Source organism: Dermochelys coriacea, chromosome 16 (genome assembly GCF_009764565.3).
Source record: "Dermochelys coriacea isolate rDerCor1 chromosome 16, rDerCor1.pri.v4, whole genome shotgun sequence".
In the NCBI taxonomy this organism is placed as follows: domain Eukaryota; kingdom Metazoa; phylum Chordata; order Testudines; family Dermochelyidae; genus Dermochelys; species Dermochelys coriacea.
Window position 1 is genome coordinate 25,855,184 of NC_050083.1, and position 20,609 is coordinate 25,875,792.

The window sequence follows — 20,609 nt, forward strand, 5'->3', positions numbered from 1 at the left end:
CTCCCACTTGTTCACCCAACTATTCATCCTTTTCCTCCTTGAAAAAAGCCTGAGAGTATAAATGAGCAAATTCAAGCTGTGGCAAGCCAAAGTTGGAAGCAAATTCCTCAGTCTAGGACTTGTGAATATAAAGGCCCAGCTAACAGCATCCCTGCAATAAAGGAGGTGTTAGCACAAATATCTCACATTATCTCAACTACATTGATATTGTATGGCAGACACAGGTATCTGAGTTATCCTGGACCCAGCATGTTTAAGGTTTTTTACATCACAGTAAATATATTAAATTGAACCCAAAACAAACTGGGAGCCAGTGGAGCTCACAAAACACGAAGTACTGTGCTCCCTGTAAGAAACACCCTTAAGATTCAGCTGCTGAAGTAGCTGAAGTTTTTGAATGGTCTTGTGTGGAGAATATTGCAACAATCCAGTTTCAGGGGGACAAAATGTTGCTTACTGCAGTAGGATTTCTGTATTTGAAAGAAGAGGATGGAATCTCTTGGTCAAGCATAAATATTAAAGCACCCTGGGGCACTGCCACTACCTAACATTTGCAAAACTGCACCAAGTCCAGGCACACTCCAAGGTTGGGAAGGCAGTAACAAAAGGTAGACAAATTCCCTTAACAGAAGGACTCATAGTACCTCTGCCAGTTCTCCTAGCAGGTGCACCAAGTCCACCAACATAACCTCAGTCTCATCTGGGGTGAATCTGAACCAGTTCACCCTCAAACTTTTGCATTATCATTTGCTAAATATGTTACGTGCTACTTACCTCTGTCTGCATCTTTGAGACCCAAGTATGATATCTCCACCTCTGGAAAATGTGCTGTTAGTCACTGCATATTAAAATAGATATCATTTAGACATGCCAATAAAATAACTTACCAGATGGTTTATCAGTTGAAGTTGGACTGCTAGTAACTGGTGGCATGGTTGGTAGATTAGGTGGTAGAACCTTTAAATTCTGATCACTCTGAATCTCATTGGTAGCTATTTGGTTAATAATGCGATTGTAAGTAGGAGGCTGATACATTCTGTTTGGTGGTTGGGGAGGTTGGGGTATTGGCTTAATGGATGGCATTCTTTGACAATGTTCTTCTAGCTGTGCAATAATTATAGACTGGTTATTGGCAATTGACACCAAATGTTGATATTTGTACTCTAGGTCCTTGTATTTGTTTGCAAGTTGCAACATATCAGCAGTTTGGTTCAATATCTTATTTTCAAGTTGGGAAAGTTCTAATGCATTGTCCCGTTTTCGAATAATTTCATGTAGCAGCTGCATATAAAGTTGCGTGACACGAGAGTTCATATTCCGACTTTCTTTTCGTAAAAGTTTAACCTCATTAACGATCCCACCATCCACCTCCACCAATTGCTGAAGAGTTTCTATTTGTCTCTTTTGCTTTAGAAGTTCATTGTTAAGCAGCTCTAATTCTTGCTTATTTACCCGGTTTTCAAGAAGAACCTCAGGCTCCTTTGAATTAACACAAATGGCACCTGTCACTTTCTGCTGAGGTACAATAAAGGTGTAAGTGCACTTGTCCTGTGTGTCGCTGGACCGCTTATACCTGTTCATGTAAATGAATTCTTGCTCTGTGCCCCCATCACTGTTTTCAAATTCCTGTGTCTTGCTAGCAGACACTCCAATGACTGCAATTAGTAATAAGCAAGTTAATCTTGCTGCCTTCATCATTCTTTATTTTTGGATAATTTTTCTTCTACAAATGAACTTCTAAAATCTGTTTAAAAATATAAAAAAAAGTTATTTAGTAATAATAAATACAAAATAAATTAATGTGAAATAAGAAGATTAACAACTGATGTATTCATTGGGAAGTCTTAAAAAAATCTCTTCAAGTGGTAAATGATATTATGAAAATAAACCTATTTTCATGCCAACAAATATGGTATACTTTTCATGTCTGGTAAGAGCTTCTACCAAATAAAGATAAAAAATGATAGAGAGGCTACTGAGCTTCATGGAGACAAGTTATAACTTACTAGCATCCTGTGACCAAATCCTTTGTTAATAAATTGTGAAACATTGCTATAATTTCTCACCACTCACCTCAAGGAACTGAATTAGTAAAAAGTAAGCCCATATTTCTAGGAGAGTGCCATAAGTTTCTCAGAAATTCATTTAAATAAAAATTAAGTTTTCATCGCTTACATTTGCAAAGATAACTTTCAAATGTGAACAGAATGTTGCTGATCCTATGGTGTTACGGTTTCTAAGATGCACTAGATTAGGGCTGTCAAACTATTTTTAAAATCGCAATTAATCGCAAGATTAAAAAAATAGTTGCAATTAATCACAGTTTTAATCACACTATTAAACAATAATGGAATACCAATTTAAATTCATTATAAATATTTGGATGTTTTTCTAATTTTCAAATATATTGATTTCTATTACAACACAGAACACAAAGTATACAGTGCTCACTTTATATTATTTTTATTACAAATATTTGCCCTGTAAAAATGATAGAGAAAAGAAATAGTATTTTTCAATGCACCTAATACAGGTACGATAGTGCAATCTCTTTATTGTAAAAGTGCAGTTTATAAATGTAGAATTATATTTTTTCAGGGCTGTCGATTAATCGCAGTTAACTCAAAAAAATTAACTGCGATTAAAAAATTAATCTTGATTAATCGCACTGTTAAACAATAGAATACCAATTGAAATTTATTAAATATTTTGGCTGTTTTTCTACATTTTCAAATATATTCATTTCTATTACAACACATAATACAAGGTGTACAGTGTTCACTTTATATTATTATTTTTGATTACAAATATTTGCACTGTAAAAATGATAAAGAAAAGATAGTATTTTTCAATTCACCTCATACAAGTACTGTAGTGTAATCTCTTTATCATGAAAGTGTAACTTACAAATGTAGATTTTTTTTTGTTACATAACTGCACTCAAAAACAAAACAATGCAAAACTTTAACGCCTACAAGTCGACTCAGTCTTACTTCTTGTTCAGCTAATTGCTAAGACAAACAAGTTTGTTTATATTTACAGGAAATAATGCTGCCCGCTTCTTATTTATAATGTCACCTGAAAGTGAGAACAGGCGTTCGCATGGCACTTTTGTAGCCAGCGTTGCAAGGTATTTACGTGCCAGATATGCTAAACATTCATATGCCCCTTCATTGTTTTATTTTTGAATGCAGTTATTTTTTGTACATAATTCTACATTTGTAAGTACAACTTTCATTATAAAGAGATTGGATTACAGCACTTGTATTAGTTAATTGAAATATACTATTACTTTTTTTTCAGTGCAAATATTTATAATCAAAAATAAATATAAAGTGAGCACAGTACATTTTGTATTCTGTGTTGTAATTGAAATCAATATATTTGAAAATGTAGAAAAAAATCCAAAATATTTAAATAAATGGTATTCTATTATTGTTTAACAGTGCGATTAATGGAAATTAATTTTTTTAATCGCTTGACAGTGATAATTTTTTTTACATAACTTCACTCAAAAACAAAACAGTCTAAAACTTTAGCGCCTACAAGTCCGCTGAGTCCTACTTCTTGTTCAGCCAATCGCTAAGACAAACGAGTCTGTTTACATTTCTGGGAAATAATGCTTCCTGCTTCGTATTTACAGTGTCACCTGAAAGTGAGAACAGGCGTTCACATGGCACTGTTATAACTGGAGTTGTAAGGTATTTATGTGCCAGATATGCTAAACATTTGTATAGCCCTTCATGCTTCGACTTTTAGGCTCTAAAGTAATAATAATAATTATTTGCAATAAACCTTTGTAAATTGCACTTTCAGAATAAAGAGACACCACTACAGTACTTGTAGGAGGTGAGTTGAAAAATGCTATTTATTTTGTTTATCTTTTTACACGGCAAATATTTGTAATAAAAATAATATAAAGTGAACAGTGTATATTTTGTATTCTGTGTTGTAACTGAAATATATTTGATAATGTAGAAAAACATGAAAAATATGTATAATAAATGTTAATTGGTATTGTATTATTGTTGAACAGTGTGATTAAAACTGCAATTAATTGCATCTATTATTTTTATCTAGTTAATTTGTTTTGTGTTAATTGCTTGTGTTCACTGTGATTGATTGACAGCTCTATATTAAATGTAAAGTTGTTTAACAATATTTTAACAATTAAAAAGGAGCATATAAATCTGTTTTATTGCTTAAATTTGCAGGAGGTATGGCTTTGATGGAGTTGTGGCAATTTAGGTATTTTTTTACCTTGATTAATAACATTAAATCTCAGGGTAGAATGTTTTGAATACATCAGTCAACCCTGAAAACATTCCTACACAATTTACATACCCTGCACGTTAATAAATCAGGAACTTTGACCCCAAAACATTGTATACTTTAAAATCACACAATTTCAGCAGAGAGAATTTATCTCTCTGTTAATTGAACTGCTTTTCAACTAAAGTATTTAATGTGACTTTTACAAGGAAAATCCCATTTCCTTCGTATTCCTCCTTACATTAGTCCAAGTTACTGCCTTAACAGGATCTGCCTTCAACACTCCTGTACTAGCTACTAGTGTTTATTGACTTTTTGCAATAGTAGTGCCATTTTTGAGATACTTAAACTGATTTTAATCCCTCAGGTATTCAAAGCGGATCTCTGTGGCACTTTTCTTCATAAAACACAGTGGCCACAACAGCTAAGGGTTTATAAGACATCATCCTTTTAGGCATTATGAGTTCAACATTGGGGTCACTAGCATTAATAAACTTTTCTGAGGCTGTTCCATTTTCAGCTATGCAGCCAAATAACTCCTTGGCATTGCATATGTCTGAGGGCTTCCTTTATTCCTAAATACTGCAAAAATATTCAGTCTTTTCTAAATATTCCCAGTTCTCTTCACAATGGCTAAAGAAAGAAAAACTCCATGATCTACACAGTATATATAAAAAGAAAAGGAGTACCGGTGGCACCTTAGAGACTAACAAATTTATTAGAGCATAAGCTTTCGTGAGCTACAGCTCACTTCATCGGATAAGTGAGCTGTAGCTCACGAAAGCTTATGCTCTAATAAATTTGTTAGTCTCTAAGGTGCCACCGGTACTCCTTTTCTTTTTGCGAATACAGACTAACACGGCTGCTACTCTGAAACAGTATATATAAAATCATACCAGGTATGTGTGTGTTTCCTATGTTTCTCAGTTCTGTTGTGAGAGTTGATATTTTGGATGTTATTTTTTGAATAACATGCACTCAGTGTATAAATCTGTCAATAATTGCTTATTACATAATTGCATGAGAATGAATATTTAGAGTAAGCAACTCAAATATTTATAAGTACACACTTAGATTACAGGATGGTGCACTGCAAAATACACGTTCATCCGTATGTGAGCTTGGATACCTCATTGAGGGTGTAGTAAAGTGCACTAGAATTTTTGAAGGGGTATATATTGCACTTTCCTTTAAAATTGGGTTGCCCCTTTTAATGAATTTTAATGAATCAAAACATACTTTCCATATTATTTCTGCGGTTTGGTTTTCTTTCTTTGTTCTAAGGAAAAATAATATGAGCCTGTTTGGAAATCTTTTGCATACTGTAGCTCTGAACATTGCTTCATTTTGGTCAACTTGCATTGTTGTTAGGCTCACAAGGGGTGATTAGATAGCTTCTCGATAATCAGATTAAGATATTTTTATGATTTTCTTTTAAATATAATTTTGCCTTGATGTGTGCAAATAGTAACTCCCATTAATGTTACTGGGATTAAGGGAGTAAATACCTTATAATAGCCATCTATATTACAGCTTTTCTTTCATTGTAAAAATGGTGGATTTCTTTCTTTTTCAGACTGACTTGAGTATTTCAGCTAATTTTTGTGTGGGTTAGAGAACAGTGAAAGCACTGAAAAGTTTATGAGAAAATATTGCACTTGAATGTGTGTATGTGTGTGTAATCTAGTTTGCATAAAAATATACGTCGAACTTGTTCAGCATGTAATGCCTAGTTTGACTTTTTCTTTACCAACATGTCATTATTATCTTGTTTTGCTATACATGTAAAACATTTCCTTATAACCCTAATTTTCATTTAAAACACTTGCTTTTGTTTAAAATAACAAATTAAAAGCAATGGATTTCGTATTCCCCATTTACATTTTTATGAGAAATGTACAGCTACAGTCATTTAAATCCAGTGGAAAGGTACAATTATGACTTTTGTGTCAGTGGAAAAAATTGATTTTAAAAGTGAAAATGTTAGCAGTCTAGACTTTTTCTAATATAATTTTCCCCTCTTCTATACCCACTTTTAACTGTCAAAGTTTATAATAAAAATAGTAATTTATGTAGTAAAGGCAATAGCATTAAAATCCCTAAATTTGGATCCATTTCTGGTCTTAGAACTAAAGACAATTATTTCTTTGCACTTTTTATTATTGGTTTCTAAAACTCTGTTTGAAATGCAGCTTTTCTAAACATATGAAGGCAGTGATAGTATTGCCCAGACCTTCTGTAGGTTGAGGAAAAAAGATTAGTTTTTGAAGTTTTATAATGTTAAAAAAGGGACTGTCTCTCAGACATTTTCTCACAATCTACATTACGCAAGCAGCCGTCAATTTCAGTCAACAGGAGCTGGTCTGAGGAGCACATTTCCTTTTGGAAACACCATGTGTCATCATTTCCAAAACAAATTTTCTGATGTTTTCTGTTTTTTGAGAAATTTCTGAAAATGTCGTTTCATTCTGATTTGGAACAAAAACAAATTTCAAAATGCCAACATTTCTTGTGAACCAGAAATCCAGAGTTTTAGCCTGTTCTAGTTGTCAGCAAATATCTGAGAAATCCACTGGCAAAGTGTGTATCTAATCCCTCTCTAGTAAGCTCAAGTGGCAGAGATCTGTGCAGTGGATCTAAAGGTTCTAACCTAGCTGATGAGTCATGTGGGTATCAATATGATGCCACATGTTGAAATTTATTTTTTTCAGTTCGCTTTAAAAAAAAAAAAAAAAGGATATTGCACACAAAAAGCCCCTATGTTAAAATAACATGATTAAGGTTTCACAGTCAAGCACTCCAAAGTTAGGAAAAGACTCATTCAGAACACAGGATGGACTATGCTCGGGGAAAGGATCTGGTTGGTGTAGTTAATGAGGCTGTTGTCATAGAATCAAAGGACTGGAAGGGACCTTGAGAGGTCATCTAATCCGGTCCCCTGCACTCATGGCAGGACTAATTCTAGACCAATGTTCTTCATTGCAAGGCCTGCGAGCAATCAACCCTAAGTGATGGCGGCTCTCATCAACCCTAAGGGCAGCTCCCTAAGTTCCCAGAGCCTGCACCCCCAGCCAGAGGCCTCAACCGCACCCCAGCCCTGAGCCTCTTCCTGCACCCTGAACCCCTCATCCCCAGCTCCACCCTGCAGCCCTCACCCCCACATCCCAACTCTCTGCCCTAGCCCAGAGCCCCCTCCTGCACCCTGAATCCCTCATCCCCTGCATTCCAGCCCTGAGCCCCCTCCCGGACCCAAACCCCTCATCCCCAGCTCCACTCTAGAACCCTCACTCCCGCTCCCCACCCTCTGTCCTACCCTGAGCCACCTCCCATACTCCGAACCCCTCGGCCCCACCCCATGTGGCTCTCACATTGAAGGTTTTTTGCCAAAGTGGCCCCCACTTCAAAAATAGTGAAGAGCAACTGATCTGGACTATACCTGACAAGTGTTTGTCTAACCTGCTCTTAAAAATCTCCAATGATGGAGATTCCACAAACTCCCTAAGCAATTTATTCCAGTGCTTAACCACCCTGACAGTTAGGAATTTTTTTGCTAATGTCCAATCTAAACCTCCCTTTATGCAATTTAAGCCCATTGCTTCTTGTCCTATTCTCCAAGGTTAAGGAGAACAATTTTTCTCCCTCCTCCTTGTAACAACATTTTAAATTCTTGAAAACTATTATCATGTCCCCTCTCAGTCTTCTCTTTTCCAGACTAAACAAACCCAATTTTTTCAATCTTCCCTCAGAGGTCATGTTTTCTAGACCTTTAATCATTTTTGTCACTCTTCTCTGGACTCTCTCTAGTTTGTCCACATCCTTCTTGAAATGTGGCACGCAGAACTGGACACAATACTCCAGTTGAGGCCTAATCAGTGCGGACTAGAGCGGAAGAATTACTTCTTGTGTCTTGCATTAAACATTTCTGCTGATACATCCCGTTTTTTTTTTTGCGACATGGTTACACTGTTGACTCATATTTAGCTTGTGGTCCACTATGACCCCCAGTTCCCTTTCCGCAGTTCTCCTTCCTAGGCAGTCATTTCCCATTTTGTATGTGTTCAACTGATTTTTCCTTCCTAAATGAAGTACTTTGCATTTGTCCTTATTGAATTTCATCCTATTTATTTCACACCATTTCTCCAGTTTGTCCAGATCATTTTGAATTATAATCCTTTTCTTCAAAGCACTTGCAACCCCTTCCAGTTTGGTATCATCCGCAGACTTTATAAGTGTACTCTCTCTGCCATTATCTAAATCATTGATCAAGATATTGAACAGAACCGGACCCTGAACTGATCCCTGCAGGACCCCACTCATTATGCCCTTCCAGCATGAGGGTGAACCACTGATGATTACTCTCTGGGAATGGTTTTCCAACCAGTTTTGCACCCATCTTATAGCTCCATCTAGGTTGCATTTCCCTAGTTTGTTTACGAGAAGGTCATGTGAGACCGTATCAAAAGCTTTACTAAAGTCTTTGGGACCCTTCCTCATTTGTTGCAGAAGTTGGAAGGGGTTTAGTGAATGAGGAAGGAAGAAAAGAGGATAGTCTCATGGTTAAGTTAGTTGAGTGCTGCCCAAGAGAATTGGAGTCTATCCCTGCTTCTGCTGGAGATTTTCTGTGTGATGCTCAACAAATAATACACACATTTTCATTTGTGGCCACTAATTGTGTGTTCCCCGTTTTCTGGGTATCCAACTTGAGACTCTGGGGCTGAGCACTCACAGCTGCAACTGAAGTCAATGGGAGCTGTGCTTTAAACATATCCAAGTGCTATAAAATGCTAAGCACTCTGAAAAATCAGGCCCTTGATGGCTCAAATTGAACAGTCAGAATTAATGGACATGGACAACCTTAATTAGCATTTCCTAATTATTGAGTCTTTGACTTTGCAACCTTAATGTTCTGTTAACACTCTTTTTGTATTAGCTTTTATTTATGGTAATGCCTATCACGTGCTTTCCAAATGTTCAGGAAAGTCGGTTCCTACTCTGAGGAGCTCACAATCTATGGACCCTGGAACTTTTGCAATTGTGACAGCTAGGTTTGCTTAGAGCATATTTAGATAACATGATAGTAAGAAAGCCTGCTTTCTGTATATGCCTGTCCCTCCACCCTGGGAGTTCCACTGGTGGAACTTGCAATGGTTTTTGATCAACTGTAATAAAGTTGTTGAAAAATTTCCAGTGTATGTACACCTCCCTAAGAACATACTAGCCTGAAGGGGAGGGCAAGGAGAAGATGGGAAAAAACCTTACTGCATTGCTGTTAATAGCATTAGTATTATTTCTTTGGGAAACTCCTTGCTCTTTGCTTTTGTGGACTTGCTATGAGGAAAGCAGACAAGAGAGAATGGAGTCAGTACATTTGTATAGCAAGATCTTGCCATTCTAAGCAGGAATACTGTAGTAATAATTTATTATTTATTTACTGCATACAATGAAATTACGTAGCAACTCTATTTAACATACATTTTTTACAAAGCATCATGCTAATAATTAATGTGCCTGTTTAGATCATTTTTACAGATATTCACATACTCTGAGTAAAAATATAATTGAACGTCAATGGTAGTATTATGTTAATTGTAATTATACCAATTAAAGAGAGAGAATTGTAGTGAGGCTTTGGTAGTATGTTTCAGTAAATGATACAAGAAAACTGTATCAGCAATGATTTTTGTGGATCTTTTTGAAAATTGTTTATTTCCCATGTGTCTCAAATTTTAGTATAACTTGAATGAAACTCATTTTCATTTTGCAATTAGAAAGGGATTGTAGCTTATGGCGTTTGGCAAGAATCTTGAGAACTTGTCAGATACAAGTTTTGGGTTTCATGTCCAAAGGCGCAAGGAACTGGCTGTTACAAATAAGTTCCATGTATTCTTTAAAGTTTGAAAACTCTGGAAAAATAAAGAACAGAAATTAAAATTACCCCAGATAGCTTTAACTTTCATAACCAGCATTTGCACAGCAGGTCACACTTGGTTTCCAGAGTTTATATTTCTACACAGATGAAACCATTCTTGTAAATGTCTACAGCACAGTAGATGTAAAACAGCTTTGATTTCAGTATTTGAATTGCAGACCTTTTCTCTTCACAAACCCTGTTTATTATGGCCCATGGAAAGAAACTCTTTCCCCCCCCCCCTCAGAGTTCCATTATGTCCCTTTTACAGTGTTTCATGACTTTAATTGAGTGCTGGATTTGGGGTGCTTCTTCCTTTTCCAGGCTGAAGAACCATAGAGCAAATCAGAAATGTTTGTTCAGCTTCTCGAATGGTAATTCATTTTTGGAGAATTACAGAGGAACATGGGAATTAGGTTCATTATCCTCATCTGAACAGAAGAATATCCAGAGTTTGTCCCTTGTGCCACCTCACAAAAATGGAGGCTAGAGAAAAGGAAGCACGAATGAAGAACAACAACTTGACTAGACTGTGCTGAATCTTTTCTTCCTCTCATATCCCATTGTGACATGGAGGCCCATTGGTACCAACAGACAAAGGCTTACCTGTTTTTTACAAGCAACTCCTGTCTCAAGCCAGACAAACTCACTATAACTAATACACAATTTTCATAATATTTATCCATGAAAGGTAGCATGTGAGTTCTCTACTGAAAGCTTGTAACTTATCAATAGTCATAATCACTGAGAGCTGTGTGTGGGTAATATTTAAGGAATAATGTAACTATGTTGAAAACTATTCCTTATGGTCGTAGAGCAAAGGTTAGCCACCAGGGAATCAAGACTCAGTGATGGAGCATTTATGCAGGAGGGAGTTGTGACCTTTCCCTGATTAGCCAGTAAAGTAATGCAAGGCTCAATTGTCTACCCTTTACCTTACCCCAGAATAGACAATGGAAAATCATCAGACAAGTGCAAACAATCCAAACCATTTGGAAGTAGAAAGGAACATTATAATAGACAAGAAATTGCCTATATGTGAATAAAGACAAAATATGAATTCAGTATTAGGCAAGGTGGAGACAGGAACTCAGCATCCATTCACTGAGAAAATACACTGTTGAGCAAGGGTGTTTCATGAAAGATTGGATCCTGGTTCATGGGAAGCCAGCAAGCTCTGCAACAGACTGCATTTTGCGCCAGGGTTCGGGACCTACTTTATTAAGCAGGAAAGGTAATTATTAAGTGTAGTCACTAGTTTGCATTCTATAATTTTGTTTTGTGTTGTAACTAGGGCTGTTGATTAATCACAGTTAACTCATGCGATTAACTCAAAACATTGTTTCAGAGTAGCAGCCATGTTAGTCTGTATTCGCAAAAAGAAAAGGAGTACTTGTGGCACCTTAGAGACTAACAAATTTATTTGAGCATAAGCTTTCGTGAGCTACAGCTCACTTCATCAGATTCATCTGTAGCTGTAGCTCACGAAAGCTTATGCTCAAATAAATTTGTTAGAGTCAAAACATTATTCACGATTTAAAAAACGTATCATGATTAATCGCAGTTTTAATTGCACTGTTAAATAATAGAATACCAATTGAAATTTATTAAATATTTTTGGACGTTTTTCTACATTGATGACTGGGCAACAAAATGGCAAATGAAATTTAATGTTGATAAATGCAAAGTAATGCACATTGGAAAGCATAATCTCAACTATACATATAAAATGATGAGGTCTAAATTAGCTGTTACCACTCGAGAAAGAGATCTTGGAATCATTGTGGATAGTTCTCTGAAAACACCCACTCTGTGCAGCGGCAGTCAAAAGAATGAACAGAATGCTGGGAATAATTAAGAAGGGGATAGATAATAGGACAGAAAATCTCATGTTGCCGCTATATAAATCCACGGTATGCCCACTTCTTGAATACTGTGTGCAGATGAGGTCGCCCCATCTCAAAAAAGATATATTAGAATTGAAAAAGGGCAACAAAAATTATTAGGGGTATGGAACGGCTTCCATATGAGGAAAAATTAATAAGACTGGGACTTTTCAGCTTGGAAAAAAGACAGCTAAGGGGAGATATGATTGAGGTCTATAAAATCATGACTGGTGTAGAGAAAGTAGATAAGGAAGTGTTGTTTACTACTTCTAATAACACAAGAACTAGGGGTCACCAAATGAAATTAATAGGCAGCAGGTTTAAAACATATAAAAGGAGGTATTTCTTCACACAATGCACAGTCAACCTGTGGAACTCCTTGCCAGAGGATGTTGTGAAGGCCAAGACTATAATAGGGTTCAAAAAAGAACTACATACATTCATGGAGGATAGGTCCATCAATGGCTATTAGCCAGGATGGGCAGAAATGGTGTCCCTAGCCTCTATTTGCCAGAAGCTGGGAATGAGTGACAGGGGATGGATCACTTGATGATTACGTGTTCTATTCATTCCCTCTGGGGCACCTGGCACTGGCCACTATTGAAAGACAGGATACTGGGTTAGATGGACCTTTGGTCTGACCCAGTAGGGCCATTCTTACATTCTTATATTGATTTCAGTTACAACACAGAATACTAAGTGTACGCTGCTCATTTTATATTATTAATTTTGATTAGAAATATTTGCACTGTACAATGATAAATAAAATAGTATTTTTCAGTTCATCTCATACAAGTACTGTAGTGTAATCTCTTTATCATGAAAATGCAATTTACACGTGTAGATTTTTTTTTATTACCAATCATTAAGACAAACAAGTTGGTTTATGGGAGATAATGCTGCCCACTTCTTATTTATCTCACCGGAAGTGAGAGCAGGCATTAGCATGGGACTTTTGTAGCCTGCTTTGCAAGATATGCTAATCATTCATATGCCCTTCATAGATTCATAGATATTAAGGTCAAAAGGGACCATTATGATCATCTAGTCCAGTGATTCTCAAAGCTGGTCCACCACTTGTTCAGGTAAAGCCCCTGGTGGGCCGGACCGGTTTGTTTACCTGCCGTGTCCGCAGGTTCGGCTGATCGCGGCTCCCACTGGCCGTGGTTCACTGCTCCAGGCCAATGGGGGCTGCGGGAAGCAGCGTGGGCCAAGGGACGTGCTGGCCACCCTTCCTGCAGCGCCCATTGGCCTGAAGCGGCGAACCGCAGTCAGTGGGAGCCGCGATCAGCCGAACCTGCAGATGCGGCAGGTAAACAAATCGGTCCAGCACGCCAGGGGCTTTGCCTGAACAAGCAGCGGACCGGCTTTGAGAACCACTGATCTACTCTGACCTCCTACACAATGCAGGCCACAGAATCTCACCCACCCACTCCTGCAATAAACCTCTCACCTATGTCTGAGCTATTGAAGTCCTCAAATCATGGTTTAAAGACTTCAAGGTGCAGAGAATCCTCCAGCAAGTGACCTGTGCCCCATGCTGGAGAGGAAGACGAAAAACCCCCAGGGCCTCTTCCAATCTGCCCTGGTGGAAAATTCCTTCCTGACCCCAAATATGGCGATCAGCTGAACCCTGAGCATGTGGGCAAAATTCACCAGTCAGATACTCAGGAAAGATACCCCATGGTTTGGCTGCCATTCCAGAGGACATGCTTCCATGCTGATGATTCTTGTTAAAAAATAATACATTAATTAAATGTGTGACTGAACTTCTTGGGAGAGAATTGTATGACTCTGGCTCTGTTTTACCTGAATTCTGCCATATATTTCATGTTATAGTAGTCTTGGATGATGACTCAGTGCATGTTGTTCACTTTAAGAACACTTTCGCTGCAGATTTGACAAAATGCAAAGAAGGTACTAATGTGAGATTTCTAAAGATAGTTACAACACTTGACCCAAGGTTTAAGAATATGAAGTGCCTTCCAAAATTTGAGAGGGAAGAGGTGTGGAGCATGCTTTCAGAAGTCTTAAAAGAGCAACACTCCAATGCAGAAACTACAGAAACCAAAAAAGAAAATCAACCTTCTGCTGGTGGCATCTGACTCAAATTATGAAAATGAACATACATCAGTCCAGACTGCTTTAGATTGTTATTGAGCAGAACCTGTCATCAGCATGGACACATGTCCTCTGGAATGGTGGATGAAGCATGAAGGGACATATGAATCTTTAGCGCATCTGGCATGCAAATATCTTGCGACGCCAACTGCAACAGTGCCATGCGAATGCCTGTTCTCACTTTCTATTGTGCCATTGTGAACAAGAAACAGGCAGCATTATCTCCTGCAAATGTAAACAAACTTGTTTGAGAGATTGGCTGAACAAGAAATAGGACTTAGTGGACTTGTAGGCTCTAAAGTTTTACATTGCTTCATTTTTGAATGCAGTTATTTTTTGTACATAATTCTATATTTGTAAGTTCCACTTCCATGATAAAGAGATTGCACTACAGTACTTGCATTAGGTGAATTGAAAAATATTATTTCTTTTGTTTCTAACAGTGCGAATGTTTGTAATAAAAAACAATTATAAAGTGAGCACTGTACACTTTGTATTATGTGTTGTAATTGAAATCAATATATTGAAAATGTAGAAAACATCCAAAAATATTTAAATAAATGGTATTCTATTATGGTTTAACAGTGCGTTTAATCGTGATTAATTTTTTTAATCGCTTGACAGCCCTAGTTGTAACCACTTGTTTCCATCACTCTCTCTCTCATTTCTTTCTTAAATAAACCTCCTTTTGTTTTATTATAAATGCTCATAAGTGCCGTGCACTATGCAGGAGCACTGATTTAAGGTAAAACTGGGGTACACTGTTCCTTTGGGAGCAAAGGATCTGGAATTTCTGAGTAGCCAGTGTCAAGAGTTGAATATCACAGGGGAATGTTTCAAGGGGACCTACCAGGCAAAGACAGGGCTTGCATAGCATGGAGGAGAGTGGTTTAGTGGCTGATAGATTGGTAGTGTTAGGGAGCTAAAACCCAGCTATCATGGGCAAGACTACCTCTCGCTAGAGGCAGGGGGATAACAAGGTGACTCTCAGTCCCGGCTACCTTGAGAACAGTCACACCCATGTCTCTACCTTTCACTTAGTTTAAGAAGTTGCTTCTTTAAGGGAGAATGTGATGCAAAATGAGGTTCAACAAGGACAAGTGCAGAGTCCTGCACTTAGGAAGGAAGAATCCCATGCACGGCTACAGGCTGGGGACCAACTGGCTAAGCAGCAGTTCTGCAGAAAAGGACCTGGGGATTACAATGGACGAGAAGCTGGATATGAGTCAGCAATGTGCCCTTGTTGTTGCCAAGAAGGCCAACGGCATATTGGGCTGTATTAGTAGGACCATTGCCAGCAGATCGAGGGAAGTGATTATTCCCCTCTATTCGGCACTGGTGAGGCCACACCTGGGGTATTGTGTCCAGTTTTGGTCCCCCCACTACAGAGGGGATTTTGACAAATTGGAGAGAGTCCAGGGAAGGGCAACGAAAATGATGAGGGGGCTGGGGCACATTACATATGAGGAGAGGCTGAGGGAACTGGGATTATTTAGTCTGCAGAAGAGAAGAGTGGGGGGATTTGATAGGAGCCTTCAACTACCTGAAAGGGGGTTCCAAAGAGGATGGAGCTAGGCTGTTCTCTGGGTGGCAGATGACAGAACAAGAAGCAATGGCCTCAAGTTCCAGTGGAAGGTCTAGGTTGGATATTAGGAAACACTATTTCACTATAAAGGGTGGTGAAGCACTGGAATGGGTTACCTAGAGAGGTAGTGGAATCTCCATCCTTAGAGGTTTTTTAAGGCCCAGCTTGACAAAGCCTTGGCTGGGATGATTTAGTTGGTGTTGGTCCTACTTTGAGCAGGGGACTGGACTAGATGACCTCCTGAGGTCTCTTCCAACCCTAATATTCTATGATTCTGTGTTGATAGTTCCATTCGATATACAAATATTAACAGAACAAGAAGTCCCTGTTGAAATGCTGTTCTTGCTGCAGAGTCCAATACATGTTCCTGTATTATAGCTGTTATTCAGCAAAGCTGGATGTTTAACAAAGTTATCACTTTTTTCTGTTTGCAATCTGTCCTTGAAAAAAACTTTATTTTTTTCTGTATTGGTATTTGTACTTGTTCAATCAAAAATGTATGTGAACAAATTATAAAAAATGGCTTATCTGCAGAATGAACACTGATTATTGGACGTTGGGTACTTTTGTGCAAGTGGTCACCTAAGCCACATGACATTGTTTCTGTTCTCTGATTGGATAACTTAAATTTTATAAACAATATGCCTGCCTGAACAAATTGTTTGCTCATTCAATCTGTCAAGGAGAGGATGGTGTACTTGGGGGGGGGGAGTGGAGAGAAACAGATTATACATGCAGACCTAGGGAAGTTTAAGCCACATTAGTTTTCTGTCCTCTTTTGTACAAGATAGCATTATATTTGTTTATTTAGAAGGCTCCCCATTTTTATGATATCTGGATTCCTTCCTCAGAGAGAGAGAGAGAGAGAGAGAGAGAGAGAGAGAGAGAGAGGTATGTCACATCTGTTGGGTCTCTAGCAGACTTCGCATTCAGTTTCCTTTTGTCACATTCATACTAAATAATTCTTGTAGCTGTTGCCCCTATTTCTCCTTAACAGGGGTGCTGCTCTTTGGTGATCCCTGATTTCTCTCTGTTGGCACCCTCCTGTCTGTCAGTAGCTGTTCTCTGTCACAGTGGCCAGTACATATTTGAGCAGGACCATGTTTGTAACCAGATGTGAAACTCTCACTTCAGTATCTGGCCACCCTACAAACGCTGTCTGTAATCTAGCCCCATTATAAAAACAAAGTATCTCCAAGCTAGGGACTCTTCTGCTTCTCAAACATCTCTCCTCCCGCATTATCTTCCCTTCTATCTCCCCAGGGCTCCTCAAACTGCAATTATTTTGCTTGAGAACGCCAGTAACTTTAAAATGTTCTCCTAGTCTCTCCTTGTCTCCTAAACTCCTCAAACCAAAACACACAAGCCAGTTTACATAAATATGGATGTGCCAGCAGTTTTGCTATGAATTCCCGTAAATGCTCACAAACACTAGGTCATACCGAATAGCCACACTTACACAAATAAAAGCTCCTCTGCAAACATATGTACTCACATAAACCAACTTTTTGAGTGGTCATGAAAAACCACACAAAGGACATAAATGTGGTTGGATTGAATCATGAATAGGATTTGATTAATATGTTTGCGAGCACATTTATCCAGTATTCACCCTTCTCTATTATTTGAACTGTAATTTGTGTCCTGATTGGTGTATATTTGCTCTGTCAATGTTTGGTTTCCCTCGAGACACAATTAGAGGACATTCCTATCATCAGAGTGAAGGGAAAATAAACTTTCAGAAAAAGTTATTTGGTATTTTTCCAGTCCCTGAAAAGGAAAAGCAAATAATTATTTTCTTTGGCTTTGTTAGTCACAAGTTAAGAAAAAGCGACTTTGGGAATTGCTTTTCCATATTGCACTGTAAGGCATTTGTAGTCTGTAGGAACATTCTTGCTTAATCAAAATATTGTTGATTATTATAAATGTTTTTAAAACTCACAAATGAGATTTCCCCAAGACTTGAGTATTTTACCATCTGAAACTAAATAGGTATTTCACTTTGTATTATCATGACCTCATAAGAATGAGGCTGAAAATTTCTGTTTTATGAATAACTGTAGGACTATATACAAAAGTTAATTCCGCATTTTAATGAAAAATACATACATATGCTTGTATCACATTATCTCTTTTAGATTTTCTAATGGTTATTACATTTGAAAGATTTTTTTTGTGCACGTGACTATAAGAGTCTGATAACTCCATTAACTGAAAAATGTGACTTCTAGCAACTCACATTGTGTGTTCTGTAAAGCATCATTCAGATTCTATGAAAACTGCACCAAATAAACCCCAAATACTGCAGATTGCACTGTTTAAATTGAGTACTTCTTAGCTAATATGATTAATTAGTTAATAATTGCAATGCATTTTGAAGAAGAAAGATGTTATATAAGGCGAGATTTATTATTGTTACTGCATGTATAATGTCTGTAATCCTAAAGAATTTCTGCAACAAAAAGTCTCTGTTTGGCAATCGGGGATTGGTATTTCATGAGACATTTTTATGGCATCTGTAACCCTGGTTTTCCTACCACAGTTTAAATTTCAGCATCTTTGAAAACAGTTGAGACCATAGGAAAGATGAATTGTGGCTAAACTTTGACTTCCATTATGCTTTTTATTGTGGTAAGAATTGCTAATTATTTTAAATGCATGGTAGTTGGGAAACATTTTGAGAGTCAAAACAAAATAGCATTTATGCTATGAAACTCTGGAGAAATACAAAAGCAAAATAATATCAACAAACATAACTATTGTCTGGAAAACTCTAAGGCAATACTGCATGAAATTTATCAGCTATAGATTTCATATCAAAAGATGCAGTTCATACCCTGTCTTCACTTGTTTCAGAGTAGCAGCCGTGTTAGTCTGTATTCGCAAAAAGAAAAGGAGTACTTGTGGCACCTTAGAGACTAACAAATTTATTAGAGCATAAGCTTTCGTGAGCTACAGCTCACTTCATCGGATGCTTCACTTGTATGTGATACTATTCTGAAAAGGAAATCTTAAAGAATTTCAGGAGCTAGGATTAGTTGACTTATTTTCTGCTACTCTTGTTCTTCTATATATAGTGTATTGTTATTAAGATAGAGGACAGTTGTATGAAAGCCTCATGCACTGAACTGCATAAACCCAGTTTATGTGTAAGTGATACATGATACTGTATCCACCCTGAGAGGCTGCTTTTCACGAGATAACTATTTTCCATGTTTAAGGCAAGATTTTACATAAGGAGATTTCCAGTGACTTTTAGTGACAATTTGCACTGCTGTAACTGTACATCAGAGATAGCCTAATTTATTGCAGCTTCACTAATTAACTACGTGATGCCAGGAGCTGGGAACTGAAATTCTAGAAATTGAGGTTCCAGCAATTGTTCTCAACAAGAGGTTATAATATTAAAAAAATTGTTTGCAAGTTGGCAGTAGTGCTAGAACAGTTTGTACTTTGGGGATGCTGAGAGCCATTGAACCAAACCATAAAGTAAACCCTGTATATGATGGAAACTACTTCAAGCCAGGGGATACGGCAGCACCCAGAGTTCCAGCACCTATGCAATTTGTGATTAGGGAATTGAGGGGGGCAGGTTTTCAGATGCACTTCAGGTTGGAGTATTGGTAATCCTCAGTAGAAAAGGGAGATCTACCCAAAGTGAGAAACAGGCTTTTCGAATATGAACAAGAGCACTGAGCTGTCAGATGGAATAAGATAGGATTTCTAATGTAAGTGGTTGGACCCTTATTTTGTTTTTCTAAAGTAGTACATTATCACATTAACAAGACAGCTGCAAATTTTCATTGTTCAGTCACTTTGCTTTTATTTCCTATGCTTCATCCTACATTTGTATAACTGGTTTTATTAAATAAATGTCATGTCTTTGTCCTACTAACTTGCAAATTAAATTTAATCAAGGGTGGGATGGGAGGAGGCCAGAGCTCCCAGCTTATTCTCATCTTAATTATTCATCCTCCTCTGGTTCAACAGGGGTTGAAGCCCAGAGCCCATCCTTAAATGTAGCTCTCTGGCCTGAAATGCAAAGTGCATATAGTTTACTAATTAAAGTAGCACTCTAAATCCTTTTAGAAATACCCCATATAGATAGCTTAGTCCAAAGAGAATGTGACTGCATGAGATGTGCTCTTTTTGAACACCACATAACATTCTGGAACTGCATCTCTATAGCTTTTTGCTTCAAAAGAAAAATAAATGTAACCCAGATAGATACTAATGGATTAGTTTTTCAGCACATACTAAATAAATCTGGAACTAAAGCCTAGTCAGCAGTTGAACCAATAATTTTGTGTAGATTACATTTATTATAGTAGAGTTACTGGTAATTGTTAGATTTGGGTGGGCTGTTTTCCTTGGATGACTCCAGCGTCAAAAAACTGTATTATGAAGCCGTTTATGCAACTTCCACAAGTAGAGTTATACACACAAATGAAGTCAGATTCATGAAAGGCCTAGTGTTGGATCATATGGTATTTCTCTGAAAAAAATGTGACCATTTAAAATAAATATGAATATGTGTTACATGTATTCACACACCAGATTGTGATAGACATTTAATTTATTACATTACCGTTCTTTGAAGGAGAAAAGTTTAACCGAAGTACGGAAGAAAGCAGCAATGCGTGTTTCTATAAAACCCCCAAGCTTCCCCCATCCATCACACATAGGTGGCGTTCTTTTAGCTTACAGTAAACATACAATTCTATCCATTAATTGGAATTAAAAGGCAAATAGAAATTTAAAATATTTTCTGAAGAAAAATAAGAAAAATCGTCTTAATTCTTTCTTCTGTAAAATCATTTGGTAGTCAGTGATTGTA

The 20,609-nt window shown here is 37.4% G+C and overlaps 2 protein-coding genes across 18 annotated transcripts in view; one reads left to right on the top strand and one right to left on the bottom strand.

The window, feature by feature from the left end:
* The window catches only part of RALGPS1 (Ral GEF with PH domain and SH3 binding motif 1), a 443,114-nt gene that overhangs the window by 246,380 nt on the left and 176,125 nt on the right, over nt 1–20,609 (top strand). The window lies entirely within an intron of this gene.
* Nucleotides 1–20,609, bottom strand: part of ANGPTL2 (angiopoietin like 2) — a 46,327-nt gene that overhangs the window by 22,918 nt on the left and 2,800 nt on the right. The window contains exon 2 of the mRNA XM_038375137.2: nt 888–1,744. Within this exon, the coding sequence (XP_038231065.1) occupies nt 888–1,698 (811 nt within the window). The 5' untranslated portion in view covers nt 1,699–1,744. The remainder of the gene's footprint in view (nt 1–887; nt 1,745–20,609) is intronic.